General features: G+C 46.1%; 1 protein-coding gene across 21 annotated transcripts in view; it reads left to right on the top strand.

Moving 5' to 3' along the window:
• Positions 1-1,678: 1,678 nt before the first annotated feature.
• CACNA1D (calcium voltage-gated channel subunit alpha1 D) overlaps positions 1,679-17,917 on the top strand; it is a 375,944-nt gene continuing 359,705 nt past the window's right edge. For all 21 annotated transcript variants that reach the window (XR_009552983.1, XR_009552982.1, XM_060203128.1 and 18 more), the window contains exons 1-3: positions 1,679-1,980; positions 4,141-4,450; positions 6,236-6,341. Coding sequence is in view for 19 of the 21 variants with exons in the window: in XM_060203128.1 (XP_060059111.1) it covers positions 1,914-1,980; positions 4,141-4,450; positions 6,236-6,341 (483 nt within the window). In the remaining 2 variants the exon portion in view is untranslated. The remainder of the gene's footprint in view (positions 1,981-4,140; positions 4,451-6,235; positions 6,342-17,917) is intronic.

The raw sequence follows: 17,917 nt of genomic DNA, 5'->3' as shown, positions 1-17,917 counted from the left end.
CGCTCCCTTCCTGGGGCTGTGTGTCCTTGAGGGGTGGCCTGCACCATGGATTCTCCTGACAGTCTCCTAGTTGACACCCTGTTCTTGTCAGATGTCTTGTAAATGCTGCTTGTAAATGAGGCTGGGTCTTTACAGGTATCAAAAGACAAGACTTGAAAGTTGGGAAAGTCACAGATGCACTTGTAAATACTATAGGGCTTGAGAATTCGAGGATCCATGCGCGGGAAGTTCTTTGAAGAAAACCATCTTCTATATCTTCAGATTGGGGTTCAGCAGTGACCTTAGGTCAGCTATCCCAGAATAACTTTATATTTGAACCAAGGCAAAATGAGCTGTTCCCCTGCCTTCTCTCCTACCAAAAAACAAAGAAAGGAGGGAGAACCTGGAGTCTGGTTGCTTCTATCCTTCCAGTCCTTTTCCAAGAAAATTTTTTTTTTGTCTGGCCTCCACTTTCTCCCCAGATGTGCTCTAAAAGTTGAGGATGCCCGCGAGCTTCCTCTGGCCAAGGAGCACCTTCTCATTAAACACTATTCTTAATTCACGCGGGGCGCTTGTAGCTTTATTTTGTGGCTTTTAAGACCCTGTTGTCAAAGGCCGTAGGACACGATCAGAACACAGAAACTGAATCTCGCGGAGTTAACCAAGCTGAGCCGCCAGCACAACGCTCAGTTGAAAATTACCAGCCAGCCACCAAAAGCAGCCTTTCTCCGGAGCCGAGAGCTGCCCTGTGCAAAGCCCCCACCCAAAGGCAGCCCAGTCCTCGCAACTCCGGGTCGGGGGCTGCGGCTTTGCAGCGAGACCGAATCCTTCCAGCCACGCAAGTGATTTGCAAAGGCCTTGGCTTCCTGGTACCCGCCTCCAAACACACCTGGGGTGGAGAGGGGGCGAGCTTCTCACTCCCCCGCCCCCAGCTCCCCTTAGCCACCGCCTGGGAGCTCCCTAGGGAAGGGGGTGGGGAGGGCTCTGGCCGCCGACTGGAGCTGCAGGCGCTGCGTCCAGGGGGCGGCAGACGGTCTCCTGGGAGCAGGGTGCCCCCGCCCCCGCCAGCGCTGAGCGCCCACACCTGCGCTGGGGGCGGGGCCTCCCCCAGGTGTGCGGAGGGGGCGCCGCGGAGGCTATCGCCGGTTGGCTTGCGGGGGGAGGAGCGGCCGGGGTCCCGTAGTCCCCGCCCGCCCGCCACTCTGGGCCGGGGGCGCGCATCTAGGGGCAGGGGCGGCCGCAGGCCCCGATCAGGCCACCCCGGGGGCCGGAGCGCAGCGGGCAAGCCTGGGCGGCGGCGGGGGCGGGGACGCGGCGGGCGCGCAGCGTCGCCAGGGCGAACCGGCGTGCGGCGCGGCGCGGCGCGGCGCGGCGGGCGCGGAGCGAGCGAGTTAGCTGGCGGGCGGGCGAGCGCCTCTGTCCCCGGATGTGAGCTCCGGCGCCCGGGTCCGAGCCAGCGGCGGCGGCGGCACCGGCACGGACAGGGCACCGCGACAGCGGCGGGCGGCAGGCGGCGAGCATGGGGGGCGCGCGGCGCGGCCGGGGCAGCGGGACCGGCGTCCCTGCGGCGCCCCTCCGCTAGGGCAGCCGACCAGCCAGCCCTCCTTTGCAGCAAAAAAAAAAAAAAAAAGAAAAAAAAAAAGAAAAATCGCACGTAGATCGAGCTCGGTGGATATAGACATCTGACCTTATTTTTAAAGAAAAGTTTATTTTCCTTTTTTTTTTTTTTTAAGAGGGAGCGTGGGCGGTGAGCGGTTTTTATAAATTATCCCGATTTCCCGTTCTCCGGCCCCGGCCCTCCCCATCCCCCTGCGGGAGCGAGAATCAGTGCAGGGAGGGCAGCTCCTGCCGACCGCGCGCCCCTCACCCCTGCTCGCCCTGCGCCGTGCCGTGCCGTGCCCTGCACACAGTAGGCGCTCAATCAATGTTCGTGGATGATGATGATGATGATGATGAAAAAAATGCAGCATCAACGGCAGCAGCAAGAGGACCACGCGAACGGTGAGCAGGCAGAGTGGGGACCCACTGCCCAGCTCGGTCCCTGTGTGTGTGTGTGTGTGTGTGTGTGTGTGTGTGTGTTCTCCCCACCCCCACCCCACCTTTATCCCCACCCCAGCCCCAGTCCCCTCTTGGCTCTGAGGCGCTGGGCTGAGGGGGCTGAGAGGCTGCTCTCTGCGGGTGTCATCTCCACAGGAAGGGGAGATGCGTGACAGCTACTCCAGTCTCCTCTTCAGGCCTTGAATGTCAGAGTTAATTCTGCCTTTGTGGGGCGGGGGAGGCTGCCGGGTCCCAGGTGATGAGGGTTCAGTGTCCTCGGGCTCAACTTTCCTCCGATGCTCCTGAGTTTTGGAAGGGGGACGGGGGGGGGGGGGGTGGGGGGAAGCTGCACATCTGGGTCTGACCTCCCCCCTTGTCTATCTCCCCCTCCAAGCCCCCCTTTTCTTCCCCATCTCCTGGTGCACTGGGAAGCAGTAGTATGGTCAGCCCCCGCCCTTCGAGGGTGGGCGCAGCACCCCTCTGGCTGGGGAGGTAGGCCGGGTCTCAGGTTTAGGGGCGCCCCTCGGTGCTGCCAGCACAGCCTGGGATAACAGAGTGATGCCCGGGGCGGTGCTGGTAGGCTAGCGTCTTGGGGCTCCTCTCCCCAGCCCTGCCTGGGCACCACGTGTGGTGTCCATGCCGGTCTCTGGGGCCAGCTGGGCCAGGGAGGCTGGACTAGCTTTGGCCGACCCTGTTCTCTACTCTTTGGAAGTCGAAGGTGCCCCCTGTGATCCTGTGGGGTGTGCTGGCCTTCTGGGTTGAGCCTTCCCCCAAGATAGGCTTGGTGCTACCCTTGGTGGTAGGGGGTTGTCTGTTGCCCCCCCCCCCCATCCCCACCCCGTGTTTCCCTTCTAGACGGCTGGGCAAGTGGACCCTCCCCTCTCTTGCTTTGGATGGCCATTGACAGTTGGGAGGAATTATTTTTGCAACTGTCTATCATTGCTTCACCACTTCTCTTACTTAGACTTCTGTAGGTGTTGGTCCAAGGTACTTACTTGCTTTGAGGTCTTACCCAAAGCCACTTGGACAGGGGCTTATACCCTGTGTGTCCTTGGATACTTGCCCCATAAGCTGTACTTGGGGCCTGCTTCCACAGAGATTTTCCTGCTGAGGCCCTAGGTGTAGGGGTGCAGGGGTGCAGGTTGCCTGCCTTGCATGTGTCTCTCACTGGATGTTGGCTTGGCTGCTGTGGCTGCAATTTAAAATGCAAAGAAGCCGGAAAGATGTTTTCTGTTTTCGGAAGCCTGTGGCAGAAACGAGTTCCAAGCATCATGAATTTTCATCTGCAGGAAGTGTCAGTGTATAATCTCAAGATTTCTTGTGGGGCTTTTGCTGTTGTCCCCAGTGTCCATGTGTGGTTATATGATTTTTTTTTTTTTCTCATGCTGAAAATAAAAGCTTTTGTGGCAGTGGAAAGATGTTGGAATCACACCCTGAACATGATTTAAGACTATTGAATTATTAGCACTGCCTCTCTCTCTCTCTGTGTGTGTGTGTGTGTGTGTGTGTGTGTGTGTGAGAGAGAGAGAGAGAGAGAGAGAGAGAGAGAGGGAGGGAGAGATAGAGATAGATATGGTGATAGTTGTTTTGGAGGAAAACTGCTGTACATATCTGTCAGCTTACTGGCAATATTTGTGGGTCTTAGAAGTCAGGAAAGGGGCTGGAGAGACAGTATAATGGTGAGATGCAAAAAGATTTTTTTCATGCCTGAGGCTCTGAGGTCCCAGGTTCAATCCCTAGCCCACTATAAATCAGAGCTGAGCAGTATCTCTAGTATCTCTCATTAAAATAAATAAAATTAAAAAAGATAAAAAATGTTAGGAAAAGTGTGAGCTTAATGTGACCTCAGTTTGGGAGATGGGAGAATTCCCAACAGATGGGAGATGGGAGAATTCCCAACCAACAGATGGGAGAATTCCCAACCAACTCACTTTATGTAGGAATGATCCAGAAGAACCTGATCCAGAAGAACCTAGGTTCAAAATGGAAGTATGGGTGTATAACCACCCCCTGCTGTTGATGGGAGGCAACCTTTGCTCTCTCTCTGATTTCCTAGCTTTCCCTGTAGTTTTGTTTTGTTTTGTCTTTTACGATTTTTCATTTTTCTCCCTCCTTTCTCTCCAGAGGCAAACTATGCAAGAGGCAACAGACTCCCTCTCTCTGGTGAAGGCCCACCTTGTCAGCCGAATAGCTCCAAGCAAAGTGTTCTGTCCTGGCAAGCTGCGATCCATGCTGCCCGGCAGGCCAAGGCTGCCCAGACTATGAGCACCTCTGCAACCCCACCTGTTGGATCTCTCTCCCAAAGAAAACGTCAGCAATATGCCAAGAGCAAAAAACAGGGTAACTCGTCCAACAGCCGGCCTGCCCGTGCCCTTTTCTGTCTGTCACTAAATAACCCCATCCGAAGAGCCTGCATCAGTATAGTGGAATGGAAGTATCCTTTCATTTTTTTTTTTTTTTTTTTTGGAGGGGGAAGAGGGAAGTTCATCTCATGTTCTTTTATTAGTGACTGTTCTTTAAAACAAGTTGCTTTTTGCTAATGTCCTTTAGAAAGTGCAAGCAGTGGAGTCTGTAAGCAGTAGAAGAAGCTGTATGTCAAGGGTTTTATTGTATCTGCCTCCTGTTTGTGGGCATATTGAATCATATGCGTGTACGTAAGAATGTGTGTGGTGTAGGGAGGAAGTAACTAATTGAAACTTCACAGTGGCAGGTATATAAAATATGAAGCTTCCCTTTGTTCAGTGGGCACTGGAGAGTTTGTTTTAGATCCAATACTATTTTGTTCAGTGGTTATACCTTGAATTTGTAGCAACTCAGGGACAATGATTGAGAAAAAAAAAGATTTCATGAGATGCCAGCAGGAGTAAATGCATCTGTGACTTTTAGTGGCAGTTTCTTCTCCCTGTGTCTGGAATTCACTTTGGAAGTGCAGATAAATGCCAAGGTTGCTTCTGGCTCTGACATTTGGGGCCTCAGGTTGTTCAGGTAGCTTCAGATATGAGCACTTGCTTCACAGGGAGGAAGCCATTTGTTCACTAGTGCTGTGCTTCTCTGGAATTTCCTTTTGCCAATTAAAAAAGCAAGGCATTTGTTTTCTTTTTCCAGAGCACTGCTTAGTTCTGGCTCATGGTGGTGCTAGGGATTGAACTTTGGTGCCTCAGGCATGAAAGTTGTTTTTTTGCATCACCATCACACTGTCTTCCCAGCTCACCAAATGCTAGGCATTTGAATCATGAGTGTGAGGAGCCTGGAGGGAAGAGGCTAGTGTGGACCTCTTCCTGAACCTGACTGGTGGAGGAGTTTGGAAAGAAGAAGGAGAAGGAGAATAATAATAATAATAATAATAATAATAATAATAATTCTGTCTGTGTCCTTGGCCTGGAGTTCCATTTCTGGGAGTCTCCTCTGTGTTTTTTCAAACTGAACTCTCAGACTCCCTAGGATAATCATTGCGTCCCAGATCTCAGGGACCCCGGGTGTTCTGTCCACTCACCCCTTGGCTCAGATGGACAGGAGGCTGGGATCCAGTTCCTGCCACCCGTCAGAAGAGGTTGACTGAGGTCTCCTTTCTGAGCAGACTGTTTTCTTATTAGTCAGATGATTCATTGGCTCCAGTGAAAATAAAAGCATTTCCTTTTCCCGGAAGTGTTTTGGTGTGGTCAGGGATGCAAAGCAGGCCCTATCCCAAGGAAGACATGTAAGTGCAGGAGTTCCCTCCAGTGCCCAGGAGGCTGAAGGGACCACCCTGAGGAACCAAGATGTTGGCTGCTGGCTCCAGTGGAGATGATCATCTGAGTACCCTGTTAGGCACCGTGGGGGTGCCCTTGGTCTCCACTGTGCTCATGGACACAAGGGAAAAATGAGGTAACTGTCTAGAAAGGTCTGGGAAAGAGCAACTGAACACCAGAGTTGGATCAGAGAAGTTGTCTGTGTGCATTTTCTTTTTAGAACAGATGCCTTGTCTCCAGAGAGAGTCATGGCGTCTCTCAGCTATGTGGCTGCATTTTCTTTCAGAGCCCCAGGTTTTAGTATGAAGACAGGAGGGAGCCAGGTAAGGAACGTGCTCCTCTGTTGTCTGAGTCTCGGGAGCCAATGGCAGGTGCTGCTAAATTTCATTTGAAGAGCAATTGGAAAGGGGTGTGATTGGGAGTGTGATGTCTGAGATGGCTTATATTTGCATAACACATGTTAAGATACATACCTTAACAAAACTTTTCAGACCATTTGATGTATTTATATTATTGGCTATTTTTGCCAATTGTGTGGCCTTAGCTATTTACATCCCATTCCCTGAAGATGATTCTAATTCAACAAATCATAACTTGGTAAGTGTCTTTAGCATTCTTTCTTGTCCTGATGTGTGCTTATCTTTTGCCTTTGTATTTGAACTGGTGGCTGGTTTTCTGGGGGTTGAAATACTTGTGCATGTGATGTTTCCTGAAACTTTTCAGCAGTGTTTTTTTTTTTAATCTGCATTTTCAAATTTATACTGAATGAAAGTGTTTGAAGTCATGTATCTTGTGTAAATAAATGTGGAACTCTTTCTGGAAGATGTTTGTAGCAGACTTAAAAATAACTTTTCTCTCTAGTGTTCTGAGAGATGGTGCAGTGGATAAAGCATTGGATTCTCAAGCATGAGGTCCCAAGTTCAGTCCCCAGCAGCTCATGTACTAGAGTGATGTCTGGTTCTTTCTCTCTCTTCTCCTGTCTTTCTCATTAATAAGTAAAATAAAAAAAATGTTGCTCTCTATATGGGCCTTTGCTTCTACTATTCTTTTTCTTATAACATTCTTTTAAAAAATCACTAAAAAGTTGTTATGTGGGATTGGTGGATACTTTGGTCAGTTTTTCTTATTATTAGAAAAGGATCACAGATTTTTCACATGAACTATTCACTTTTTTGAGGAGAGGATACAACAAAAACTAAGAAATTTATGTGGAACATAATTTTGAGAAGAAAAAAGCATATTATTGAAGTTCTTACTCCTCTATAGGAAACTATTCTGTGGTTAGGTAAGTTGGAATACATCACATACTTTGTTGCCCTCCTAAAGTTCTGGGAAGGTCTATAGTTTAAAAGAAAAAAGAAAAACTAACAGGTTCATTTCATTTAACTCAGATAGTCCCTAAAAGTAATTGGTCATGGATTTGTTAAACATTTTTTTTGGCAGAATGTATCATGGAACTAGTGTTTCATGGAGCTTCCTTTGGGAAATGTTGATATATTAAAGAGAGAGGCGGGAGGAGAGCAAGCAAGCACTAGGGAGCACTGGACTGGGAACTTATCTTTGCTCATAGTAGGAGCATGTCTTACTTGGCTGTCAGTATGTTGAGGCTTTCTTCATATCCTGTTTGCACTGCCACTCACCTGTCAAGGGCATTAGATAAGAAGATTATGAGGATTGCTTTTTATGCCTGACACTCTGCAATCTGACTTAAAAATCCAGAAGCAGTATTAGGACTTTTCTGGTGCCAGAGCATCTTTCTTGCAAGGATCAGGTCTTTATAACTGGAGGCCAAGCAGAATGACCAGTGAAGGAGGGGCTATAGTGAATGACAATAAACTCCATTGCTTACCTTAGTTCATTCCATCCCCTTTTTGACTTCTCATGTTGAGGCTACATTTCAGAAGGACTGGCTGTTCTTTAGTGTTATAAAGATGGAACTCATGTGTTGGGACCTCTGTTGACTTTTTCTTTTCTTTCTTTTTTTTTTTTTTTGCCTCTAGGGTTATTGCTGGGGCTTGGTGCCGGCTCTACGAATCCTCTGCTCCTGGCAGCTGTTTTTTCCATTTTGATAGGATAGAGAGAAATTGAGAGAGGAGAGAGAAAGATAGACACCCGAAGACCTACCTCACCACTTGGGAAGCTTTCCCCCTGCAGGTGGGGAACCGGAGGCTCGAACCAGGACTTGGCATGGGTCCTTGTGCATGTACTATGTGCACTTAATTTGGTGCACCACTGCCCGGCCCCCCTTTTTTTCTTTTTTCTTTTCTTTTTTAAGTTTTATTTTATTTATTATATATGAGAGAGAGAGTTTTAGATGTGGCAGAGGAAAGGGGAGTGATGGGGAAGCCAGAGCATCACTCTTAACAGATGTAGTACTGGAGATCAAACCAGGAGCCACAGGCACAAAAGTCTGATGCTGCCTCTGTTGACTTCTGAAGATATTGAATAGGACTCTTCTGACTTCTGTCATACTGGCTTGTGTATAAGACTTCATGTTACATTAAAAATGTTGTAGCCTATTTCGGATATTGAATGCTCATAGTATATATTTACCCCATGCCTGAGATCATTTGTGGAATTGTGTATATTTTAAATTGTTTCCAACTTAGCTGTGTAGATAAGTCAGGAAAAGCAGAAGTGGTGACAGAAGCCCCCAGCAGTGGGAGTAGATCATTGTAGTCTAGGCCACAGATGGTGTCAGCCTTGTTACCAAATTTAACAATGTGGATGGTGACCCAGTTTGTTGCTTTCTGTAGATCAAGAGAACACGATTAAACAAAGTTAGAAAATAAATACCTTTCAGCTAGGCAGATTAATTCAGATCAATGGAATAATTAATGGAGTTGTCTGCATAAACTAATTAATATTCAAATTTTTTTGCCCCCAGGAAGATTCAGGCTGATGATAGAAGTGCCATCAGTGAAGCCAGGGGATAAAATATAAGAAATGCTTACAGCTAGCTTCCCCTCCATCTTGTCTTGGTGATTCTTAAACACAAGTCATATTTTGGGGTGGAGTGGAGAGAGTAACAGTGTTACTTTGGCAGACCTTTCTGTAAACAGCATATTCCTCTACTCTCTGTATTCTGAAGCTCAGAGCATTTCAGTTTGTGCCTGTTTTGTGCTCACACGGCCAGATGAATGTAGTCTCTGCCTGATGCTTTAAATATCTCCTTTCCCTCTGTGGGGAGGGGAGGTCTTTGTGGATTTCCCCCGCAATTAAAGCAAGGTCCCATGCCATGCCTATGTTCCACTGGGGAGCTGCTGTTTTAAACAATTTTTTTATACATTATACATTTGCCCTAATTTGTGCCAAAGCAATTGCTCTATTTTTGGGATCAGTTTAGAGGCAGCTGAACGAAGCTTATTTTTCATCTGTAGTAAATACTTTTCAATTAACGTGAATGGCTAGACAGAGGGCCAAGACCCATATGGACTGCAGAGCTGTGCGTAGCAGAGTGCTGGTGTGTTTCCTATATATCCTGGGCCTGTGAAAAACGTGCACACTGAGCATTTAGAGTCATGATCCAGGCCAGCTTTGTGAGAGATGCTCCTGTTATGTCACAGGTCATTTGCAGTGGAATAATTACTTCACTTGGCTCTGAGATGGCACTGTCCCCACCAGTCCAGAAATGTGTTTTGTCTGGGTTGTAGGGAACTTGGTCCCCTCTGGGGGTTTAGAGAATACCTTGGGAGCAGTGTGTTTTCCCAGGCTTGGAGTAAATGTATATAAACAATTTCAAGTTTCTGGGCAGCTTCTCTTTGTGGATGTGCAGACCTGGGTGTGTGTGTGTGTGTGTGGTGGGGGGGGGGCAGGATGGGCACTGAAGCCTTTGAAATAGTGGTCGTTGATTCCCACATTGGGCTCCCGGTTTGTACCATCAGTGGCCATATTTCCTTAGTTTCACTTATTGAGTATGTATATTTTTTTGAGTGTGTATATTTTTTAAACTCAATAGAATGGAGAAAAATTAAAAGGGGAAAGGAGAGCTGGAGAGAAACACCTGCAGTCCTGCTTCACTACACGTGAACCACCCCACCCCACCCCCGCCATGCAGGGCGGTACTGGGGGCTTAAACCCAAATCCTTGCACATGGTAATGTGTGAACTCAACTGGGTGTGTCACTGCCTGGCCCTGAAATACTTTTCTTCCCAGTTTTATTTGTTTGTTTGTTTGTTTTTAATCAGAGCACTACTCAGCTCTGGCTTATGGTGGTGCTGGGAATTGAACCTGGAACTTTTGAAGCCTCAGGCATGAGAGTCATTTTTCATAACCATTATACTGTCTTCCCAGTCCTTGACCATGTTTCTCACTTATTTAATCTTCTTCTTAGTTCAGGATGAGGGACATCCTGCTTATGGAATGCCAGAGTGAGTGGGGGTTGACTACCCTGTGGTGCTTTGCCGAGTTGAAACTGCTTACTTTTGCTTGCTATACTTCAGAATCTAATGAGCAAGTGAATGTGCAAGAGCAGTTTTTGAATCCTGTTGGTGATGTAAAGATGTTATTGGACCTGTTTTTGTGATAGGGGTTAGAGTGGACTTGCTATATATGTGCTTTCCCTCTGTTTCCATAGCATGGCCACCCCCTCCTCTTCACATTGGTCACCCCTTTCTACCTGGTTCTCTCACCACTTTGGGAAGTGGCTTGTTGTGTGAGGTCTGACAGTCTGATTCCCTGGGAAACTGGCTGTGGGACTTTAGGTGAAGCTAGCATGTGTGTTCTTAGAGGCAGCACTGGAGTTTGGTTTGCTTGTCCCTGGGACCCAATAGTCACTTACGGTGGGACTGGGTGCAATTGGTTGAGTGGACATGTTACTATGCTTAAGGATCCTGTTTTAAGTCCCCCCCCCCCAGTTCCTACCTGCAGAGGGGAAGTTTGTTGAGTTGTGAACAGTGCTGCAGGCGTCCCTTTTCTCTCTCCCTTTCTAGTTTCCCTTTCCCTCTCAATTTCTCTATGTTCTATTAAATAAAAAGTAAGAAGAAGGAAAAAAAAAGGGGAAATGGCTGCCAGAAGTGATGGATTCTGGGTGTTGGGTGGTAGCGCAGTGGGTTAAGCACATGTCTGAAGCACAAGGACCGGCCTAAGGATTCCGGTTTGAACCCTGGCTCCCCACCTGCAGGGGAGTCGCTTCACAGGTGGTGAAGCAGGTCTGCAAGTGTCTTTCTCTCCCCTTCTCTGTCTTCCCTTCCATGCTCCATTTCTCTCTGTCCTATGCAACAATAACAACATAAATAACAACAATAATAACTACAACAACAATAAAATCAAGGACAACAAAAGGGAAAATAAATAAAACAAATTAAAAAAAGAAGTGATGGATTATTTGTGCAGGCACCAAACCCCAGCAATAGGCCTGGTAGTAAATAAATAAATAAATAAATAAACCAAATGCATGTGGAACAAGCAAGAAAATAAATGAATGATGGCACAAGGGCTATACACTTTGCACTTATAGACCAGTAGTTAATTTTCAACAATTGGCTAATGATTAATGTTTCTCCTGAGAGGCTGACTTTCATTGTCCAATATTAATAAGTGTCCCAGGAAACACCTGTCAGAGTTTGCCCTTAATTTCAGGATTGCATCTATCTCTGGCTACTTGAGGTCTACCTGTAGCAGGAGAGGAGACAAAGACTTAAGACTTGTTGAATTCTTAAGTCCCAAGCTGACTTCTGCACTCAGTACTATATGTGAGCATTTGTGAGTGGTTGCATTGCACTTTACATAAAGGTTGGTGGAGGACCTGGCAGAGTAGTTCATCTGGGAGGTGCCTGCTTTGCCAGGCGTGACCCTCAGTTTGAGCCTGGACCCCAGTGCACTGAGAGAAACTCTAGTGCTATGGTATCTTTTCCTCTTTCGCTCTGCCTCTCCCTATACCCCTTTTGAAAAAGTCAGTATGGAACTGTGAAGCTCCAGCAATGACTGAAAACCAAAAATAAAAAAATCAAAACAAACAAACCCAAAAAACTGAGATATGTGGAGGAGATAAAATTAACTGTGTAGAAACCACAAACCCAAGTCCTAACATTTGAACTCATTTATATGCTGTGCAAAATAGCTTTCTCTCTTCACTCCTTCTCTCTCTCTTTCATAGCTTTCATACTTCATTTTGACCAAGAGCAAGTCCTCTTGTTTGATCTTCCACTGAACAGACTTGGAGTATTGATGTTTTTCCAGAAACCAATTTTTTTTTTATTTAAGAAAGGATTAATTAACAAAACCATAGGGTAGGAGGGGTGCAACTCCACACAGTTCCCACCACCCAATCTCCATATCCCACCCCCTCCCCTGATAGCTTTCCCATTCTCTATCCCTCTGGGAGCATGGACCCAGGGTCATTGTGGGTTGCAGAAGGTAGAAGGTCTGGCTTCTGTAATTGCTTCCCCGCTGAATATGGGCGTTGACTGGTTGGTCCATACTCCCAGTCTGCCTCTCTCTTTCCCTAGTAGGGTGGGTCTCTGGGGAAGTGGAGCTCCAGGGCACATTGGTGGGGTCTTCAGTCCAGGGAAGCCTGGCCAGCATCCTGATGGCATCTGGAACCTGGTGGCTGAAAAGAGAGTTAACATACAAAGCCAAACAAATTGTTGAGCAATCATGGACCCAAAGCTTGGAATAGTGGAGAGGAAGTGTTAGGGGGGTACTCACTGCAAACTCTAGTGTACTTCTGCTTTCAGGTATATATTTTGCAGTAGTGTATGGATACATGTGAACATATGCTCTCTCTCACAGAAACTGGTGTATATCTAGGTTTTGGGACTTTGTTAGAAAGTGAACCCTCTGGGATGGAATTAGAGAATACTATGAAAGGAAAGGTCTCACCCGAGTAATGAAGCTGAAGGGTTGTCATTCCACACGTGAAGTCTCTGGACATAGTCTGAGTTGAAATATGTTGAGGTGGCAATCGTTGTGTTGATTAGGTTGCGATCGGCAGATGCAATATTATTTGATATGGATTGGGAGAGGCATACGGGAAAGTGGGCCCTATCCAAAGGTTCCAGGACTGGGGGAAGTAGAGGCTCTATAGTGGAGATGTGAGGTTCCTGCTATCTTAGGGTTCAACCCCAAGGACTCCATAACACCCAACCAAAAAGAGGTGTGTACTCCTATGTTCATAGCAGCACAATTCATAATAACTAAAACCTGGAAGCAACCCAGGTGCCCAACAACAGATGAGTGGCTGAGAAAGCTGTGGTATATATACACAATGGAATACTATGCAGCTATCAAGAACAATGAACCCACCTTCTCTGACCCATCTTGGACAGAGCTAGAAGGAATTATGTTAAGTGAGATAAGTCAGAAAGATAAAGATGAGTATGGGATGATCCCACTCATTAACAGAAGTTGAGTAAGAAGATCTGAAAGGGAAACTAAAAGCAGGACCTGACCAAATTGTAAGTAGGGCACCAAAGTAAAAACCCTGTGGTGAGGAGTAGACATGCAGCTTCCTGGAACAGTGGGGGGTGGGAGTGGATGGGAGGGATGGGTCACAGTCTTTTGGTGGTGGGAATGGTGTTTATGTACACTCCTAGTAAAATGTAGTCATATAAATCACTAGTTAATTAATACGAGAGGGGGAAAATTAATTGTATGTCTCAAAGTTTCTCAAAACACAAACTGAGTCTTTTTAATATATAGGCTGTGTATTTGATATGCGGACTCTCTCAAAAGCCTAGACCAAGTAGATCAGAAGCAACCAATAGCACAGCTATATACAAGATACTGGGTACTGTACAGCAAACCCTAACAAAAGGACTTTTCAAAGTTAACCCAATAACCAAATACTGTGATGATAACATTAACTATCCAGAAATCAGTTTTTAACACCTAAAGAATTTAGCTCTACAACTGTCCAAGCTCTTTACGAAGAGGAGTTCCAAGGAGGGGTGGGTGGGCTCAGCAACTTTGGTTATTTTGCTGGCCTGCAGGTCTCATTATTTTATAGCCACACCTTCAGGACTAGAAGCTCCTGTGCAGACCTTCTGGAATGGGCCTATCTCAGCAGGGAGCGATTTGGTGATCTTGGCGTACTGACACAACTCAAATTAGGTGAATTAATTGGGGGAAAAAGTGTATAGGTATGGAAGTGTGTGTGTGTGTGTGTGTGTGTGTGTGTGTGTGTGTGTGTGTGTGTGAGAGAGAGAGAGAGAGAGAGATTTACTGAGTTGGCTTGCTGAAAAGCCTGAGGGGTGGTAGACACCATATTAGAGAGGGGCCTGAAGTGGACGTCAGGATTCCATCTACATTCTGACTTGAAAGGCCTCTGTGTATTTGCTTTAGTCACTCCACTCTGCACACTTTGGGGAGGGCCTGCCTTCCTTTTTTCTCTCACACCATCCTCCCCCTTTCTTGTCAATCTCCCCCCTTTTCTTTTCATTAGTGAGAGAGGAAGAAGTCTGAACACCACTCTGTTACATGTAGTGTGAGGGATAAGACTCCAGATCTCGTGCTGTAGCCATTGTGCTGCCTCCTGGATGGCAGATGCATTCTTTCCTTAATGACTGTTCGATACATTAAAAAAAAAAAAGGTCATGTGAGGAAGGAGAGCTTAAATGTAGCAGATTTACAGGTAGTTTAAATTTCCCCCCACAAGTATTTATTTGCCACTAAAGTAATTGCTGGGGCTGAGTACCTGTGAGATTACACCATTCCTGGCAGCTATTTTTTTCTTTCTTTTCTTTTTTTTTTTGATAGAGGGTCAGAGTCAGAGACAGAAAAAAAGGTGCCTGCTGCACTGTTCTACTGCTTGTGAAGCTTCCCTTTTGTAGTTTGAATCCAGGTTCTCACACAGGATAATGTATGAGTTACCACCAGGCCTCAAGCATTTATAATTCTTTTAAAATTTTTTTTCTAGTTTTTATTCATTTATTAGATAGAGACAGTCAGAAATTGAGAGGGGAAGAGGAGACAGAGAAGGACAGAGACAGAGAGACACCTGCAGACCTTCTTTACCACTTGTGAAGCCTTCCCCCTGCATGTGGGGGGTGGGTGGGGGCTTGAACCTGGGTCCTTGTGCACTGTAATATATGTGCCTAATCAGGTGCGCCACCACCTGGCCCCCTAGCATTTATAATTTTAATTTAATTTATTTATTGCCACTAAGGTTATTGCTGGGGCTTGGTGCCGGCACTGTGAATGCACTGCTTCTAGCAGCCATTTTTTCCTTTCTGTTTTATTTGATAGAACAGGGAGAAATTGAGACAGGAGAGGATGGTAAGGAAAGAGAAAGATAGATACCCACAGACATACTTTATCTTTCCTGCAGGTTGGGAATGGGGGCTTGAACTTGGGTCCTTGCACATGGTAATATGTGTCTTCAACTGAAGTACCAGTGCCTGGCCCCCATATTTATAATTTTTTAACTGCAAGCTAGCAGTACTTGGTTCAGAGGGAACAATTTGACCCTGTTGTTTTGTCTCATTGGCAGTGGTAGGTCTAGAACAGATGCCCCACAACTCCTCCCCTAAGAAGGTTGGTAAGGAAATGGTTGGGGCCAGGACAGAACTCCAGGTCACTGCTCAGGGCTTGTATGTATGAAGTCCCAGGTACAGTCACCCATTATTACTGCAGATGCCAGAGCTGAGCAGTGCTCTGGTCTCTCTCCCATTTCAACCAAACCAAAACAACATGAAGAACAGAAAAAAAACTGCAGAGGCTCTGGAGTGGCTGGGCTGCAGAGGAGGGCTATGTGGGACCTTGCTGTTGTGTGGGATATGGGTAGGGGCAGGGTGTTGGGGGCTGTCCTGGCTCTGTAAGGGGGGAGGAGAGGAGGGTGGTAGGCCATCCAACAGGAGCTACTACTTCTGTCCCCACTCTCCACCTCCCATGCTCAGACTCCGGTGCTCTGTAGCAGGAGTATAGAGTGTACCAAGTCCTGTTCTGCCTCTATGGTCTCAGTGAGGACAGCAGCAGCAGAAGCAGGTGTCTGCCCTTTTTCACCGAACTGAGGGGTGATGTTTTGCAGCTGGAATTTATTTTGCAGTTTAAAAAAAAATTTTAGTTTTTTAAATTAAATTAATTTACTTATTGGATAGGAACAGCCAGAAATTGAGAGGAGGGGGAGATAGAGATGGAGAGAGATAGAGAGACACCTGCAGCACTGCTTCACCACTCTCAAAGCTTTCCCCCTGCAGGTGGGGACTGGGGGCTTGAACCTGGGTCCTTGTGCATTTTTTTTAATTAAAATTTTTTATTAGTGATTAACAAGGATTAAGAAGATTGTAAGATAACAGGGGTATAATTCCATACACCACCAGAGTTCTGTATCCCATCCCTTCCATTGGAAGCTTCCTTATTCTTTATCCCTCTGGAAGTGTGAACTAATTTTTTTTTAAAAATTACTATTTTTATATTTATTTTTCCTTGTGTTGCCCTTATTTTTTAAAATTTTTGTTGTAGTTATTGTTGTTGTTATTGATATCGCCATTGTTAGGACAGAGAGAAATGGAGAGAGAAAAGGAAGACAGAGGGAGGGAGAAAGAGAGACACCTGGAGACCTTCTTCACTGCCTGTGAAGCGACACCCCTGCAGGTGGGGAGCTGGGGGCTTGACTAGGGACCCTTACGTGGGTCCTTGTGCTTTGCACCATGTGCACTTAACCTGCTATGCTACCACCTGACTCCCCAACCAAAATTTTTTATAGGGTGCAGAATATAGATGATCTGGCTTCTGTAATTGCTTCTCCACTGAACATGCAATTTTTAAAATAGACATTTTTAAAAAAACTATTTATGTATTTATTGTTTTTTAAAAGCTTTTAAAAAATTATCTTTATATAATACTGATGGAGACAGCCAGAAATCAAGAAGGGAGGGGGAGATAGAGAAGGAGAGAGACAGAGAAGCACCTGCAGCCCTGCTTCACCACTTGCAAAGCTTTTCTCCTGCAGGTGGGTACTGGGAGCTTAAACCCAGGTTCTTGCACATTGTAGTGTCCTCTCAACCAGGTGTGCCACCACCCCCTGGTCCCTATTTATTTATTATTGGATAGAAACAGAAATTGAAAGGGGAGGGGAAGATAGGGAGTCATGGAGGGAGGGAGAGAGAGAAGACCTGTACTTCTACTTCATCACTTGTGAAGCTTTCCTTCTGCAGGTGAGGAAACCTGGGTCTTTGCACACTGTAGTGTGTGCATGCTTAACCAGGTATGCCATGGCCTGGCCCCCTTTCTTTATATTTTATTTTATTATTACCACCAGACTTATCACTGTGGCTCAGTGCCTGCATGATGGATCCACTGTCCTAGTGGCCAGATTTCTTTATTTTTTATTTTTCTTTCTGCATTCTGTTTAATTTGATAGGACAGAGAGAAATTGAGAGGGGAAGGGAAGATAGGGAGTGAGAAATAGAGACGCTTGCATATTTGCTTTACTGCTTGTGAAGCTTCCACTCTCTCCAGGGAGGAAGTCGGGGCTTGAACCCAGGTCATTTTGCATGGTAATATATGCTTTCTACTGGGTATGCCAATGCCCAGCCCATTTATATTTATTTATTTATTTATTTATTTATTTATTTATTTATTTATTTTTAAGAGGAGGAGGAAAGGAGAATCAAACCGTCACTCTGGCACATGTGATCTCAAGAACTGCACTTGGGACCTCATGCTTGAAAGTCCCATGCTTTATCCACTGCACCACCTTTTTGGTAGCACAGCTGGGGTTTTTGAAGGCAGTTTGACTGAGCAGGCTACCTGGCAGCAAGGAGAAGGCCAGAGGGAAGAGTGGGCACAACTAAAGATGGGATTGAAGGTGGAGCCACCTAAGATCAGTCATCTGTCTCCCCATTCCTGTTTCTCTCTGCCTCCGATGGTGTGCATGTGTGTACGGAGGTTGAAGGGTGTGTTGGGGTGTGTGTGTGTGTGTGTGTGTGTGTGTTTCCTTATGAATATTTATAATACTTTTTTTTTCATCCTGAAATGAATGGATCTACTAGTGTTTTCCTTCCGACATTTTTTATGAGCACACAATCCATTTTTATCCCAAACTATGCAATATATTCACCAAGCCCTATAATGTAGGCTAAGGTAACATTTAGTATATAAGTTTCGACAACCCACATGAATTTAATTGCAGCTCCAGCTTGGCATACTGCATTTAAAAAAATTTTATTTATAAAAAGGAAACACTGACAAAAAACATTGGATAAGAGGGGCACAACTCCACACAATTACCG

This window comes from Erinaceus europaeus, chromosome 12 (genome assembly GCF_950295315.1).
Source record: "Erinaceus europaeus chromosome 12, mEriEur2.1, whole genome shotgun sequence".
Lineage (NCBI taxonomy): Eukaryota > Metazoa > Chordata > Mammalia > Eulipotyphla > Erinaceidae > Erinaceus > Erinaceus europaeus.
The sequence above is the reverse complement of the archived record's forward strand: the minus strand, read 5'-3'. Positions and strand labels throughout refer to the sequence as shown.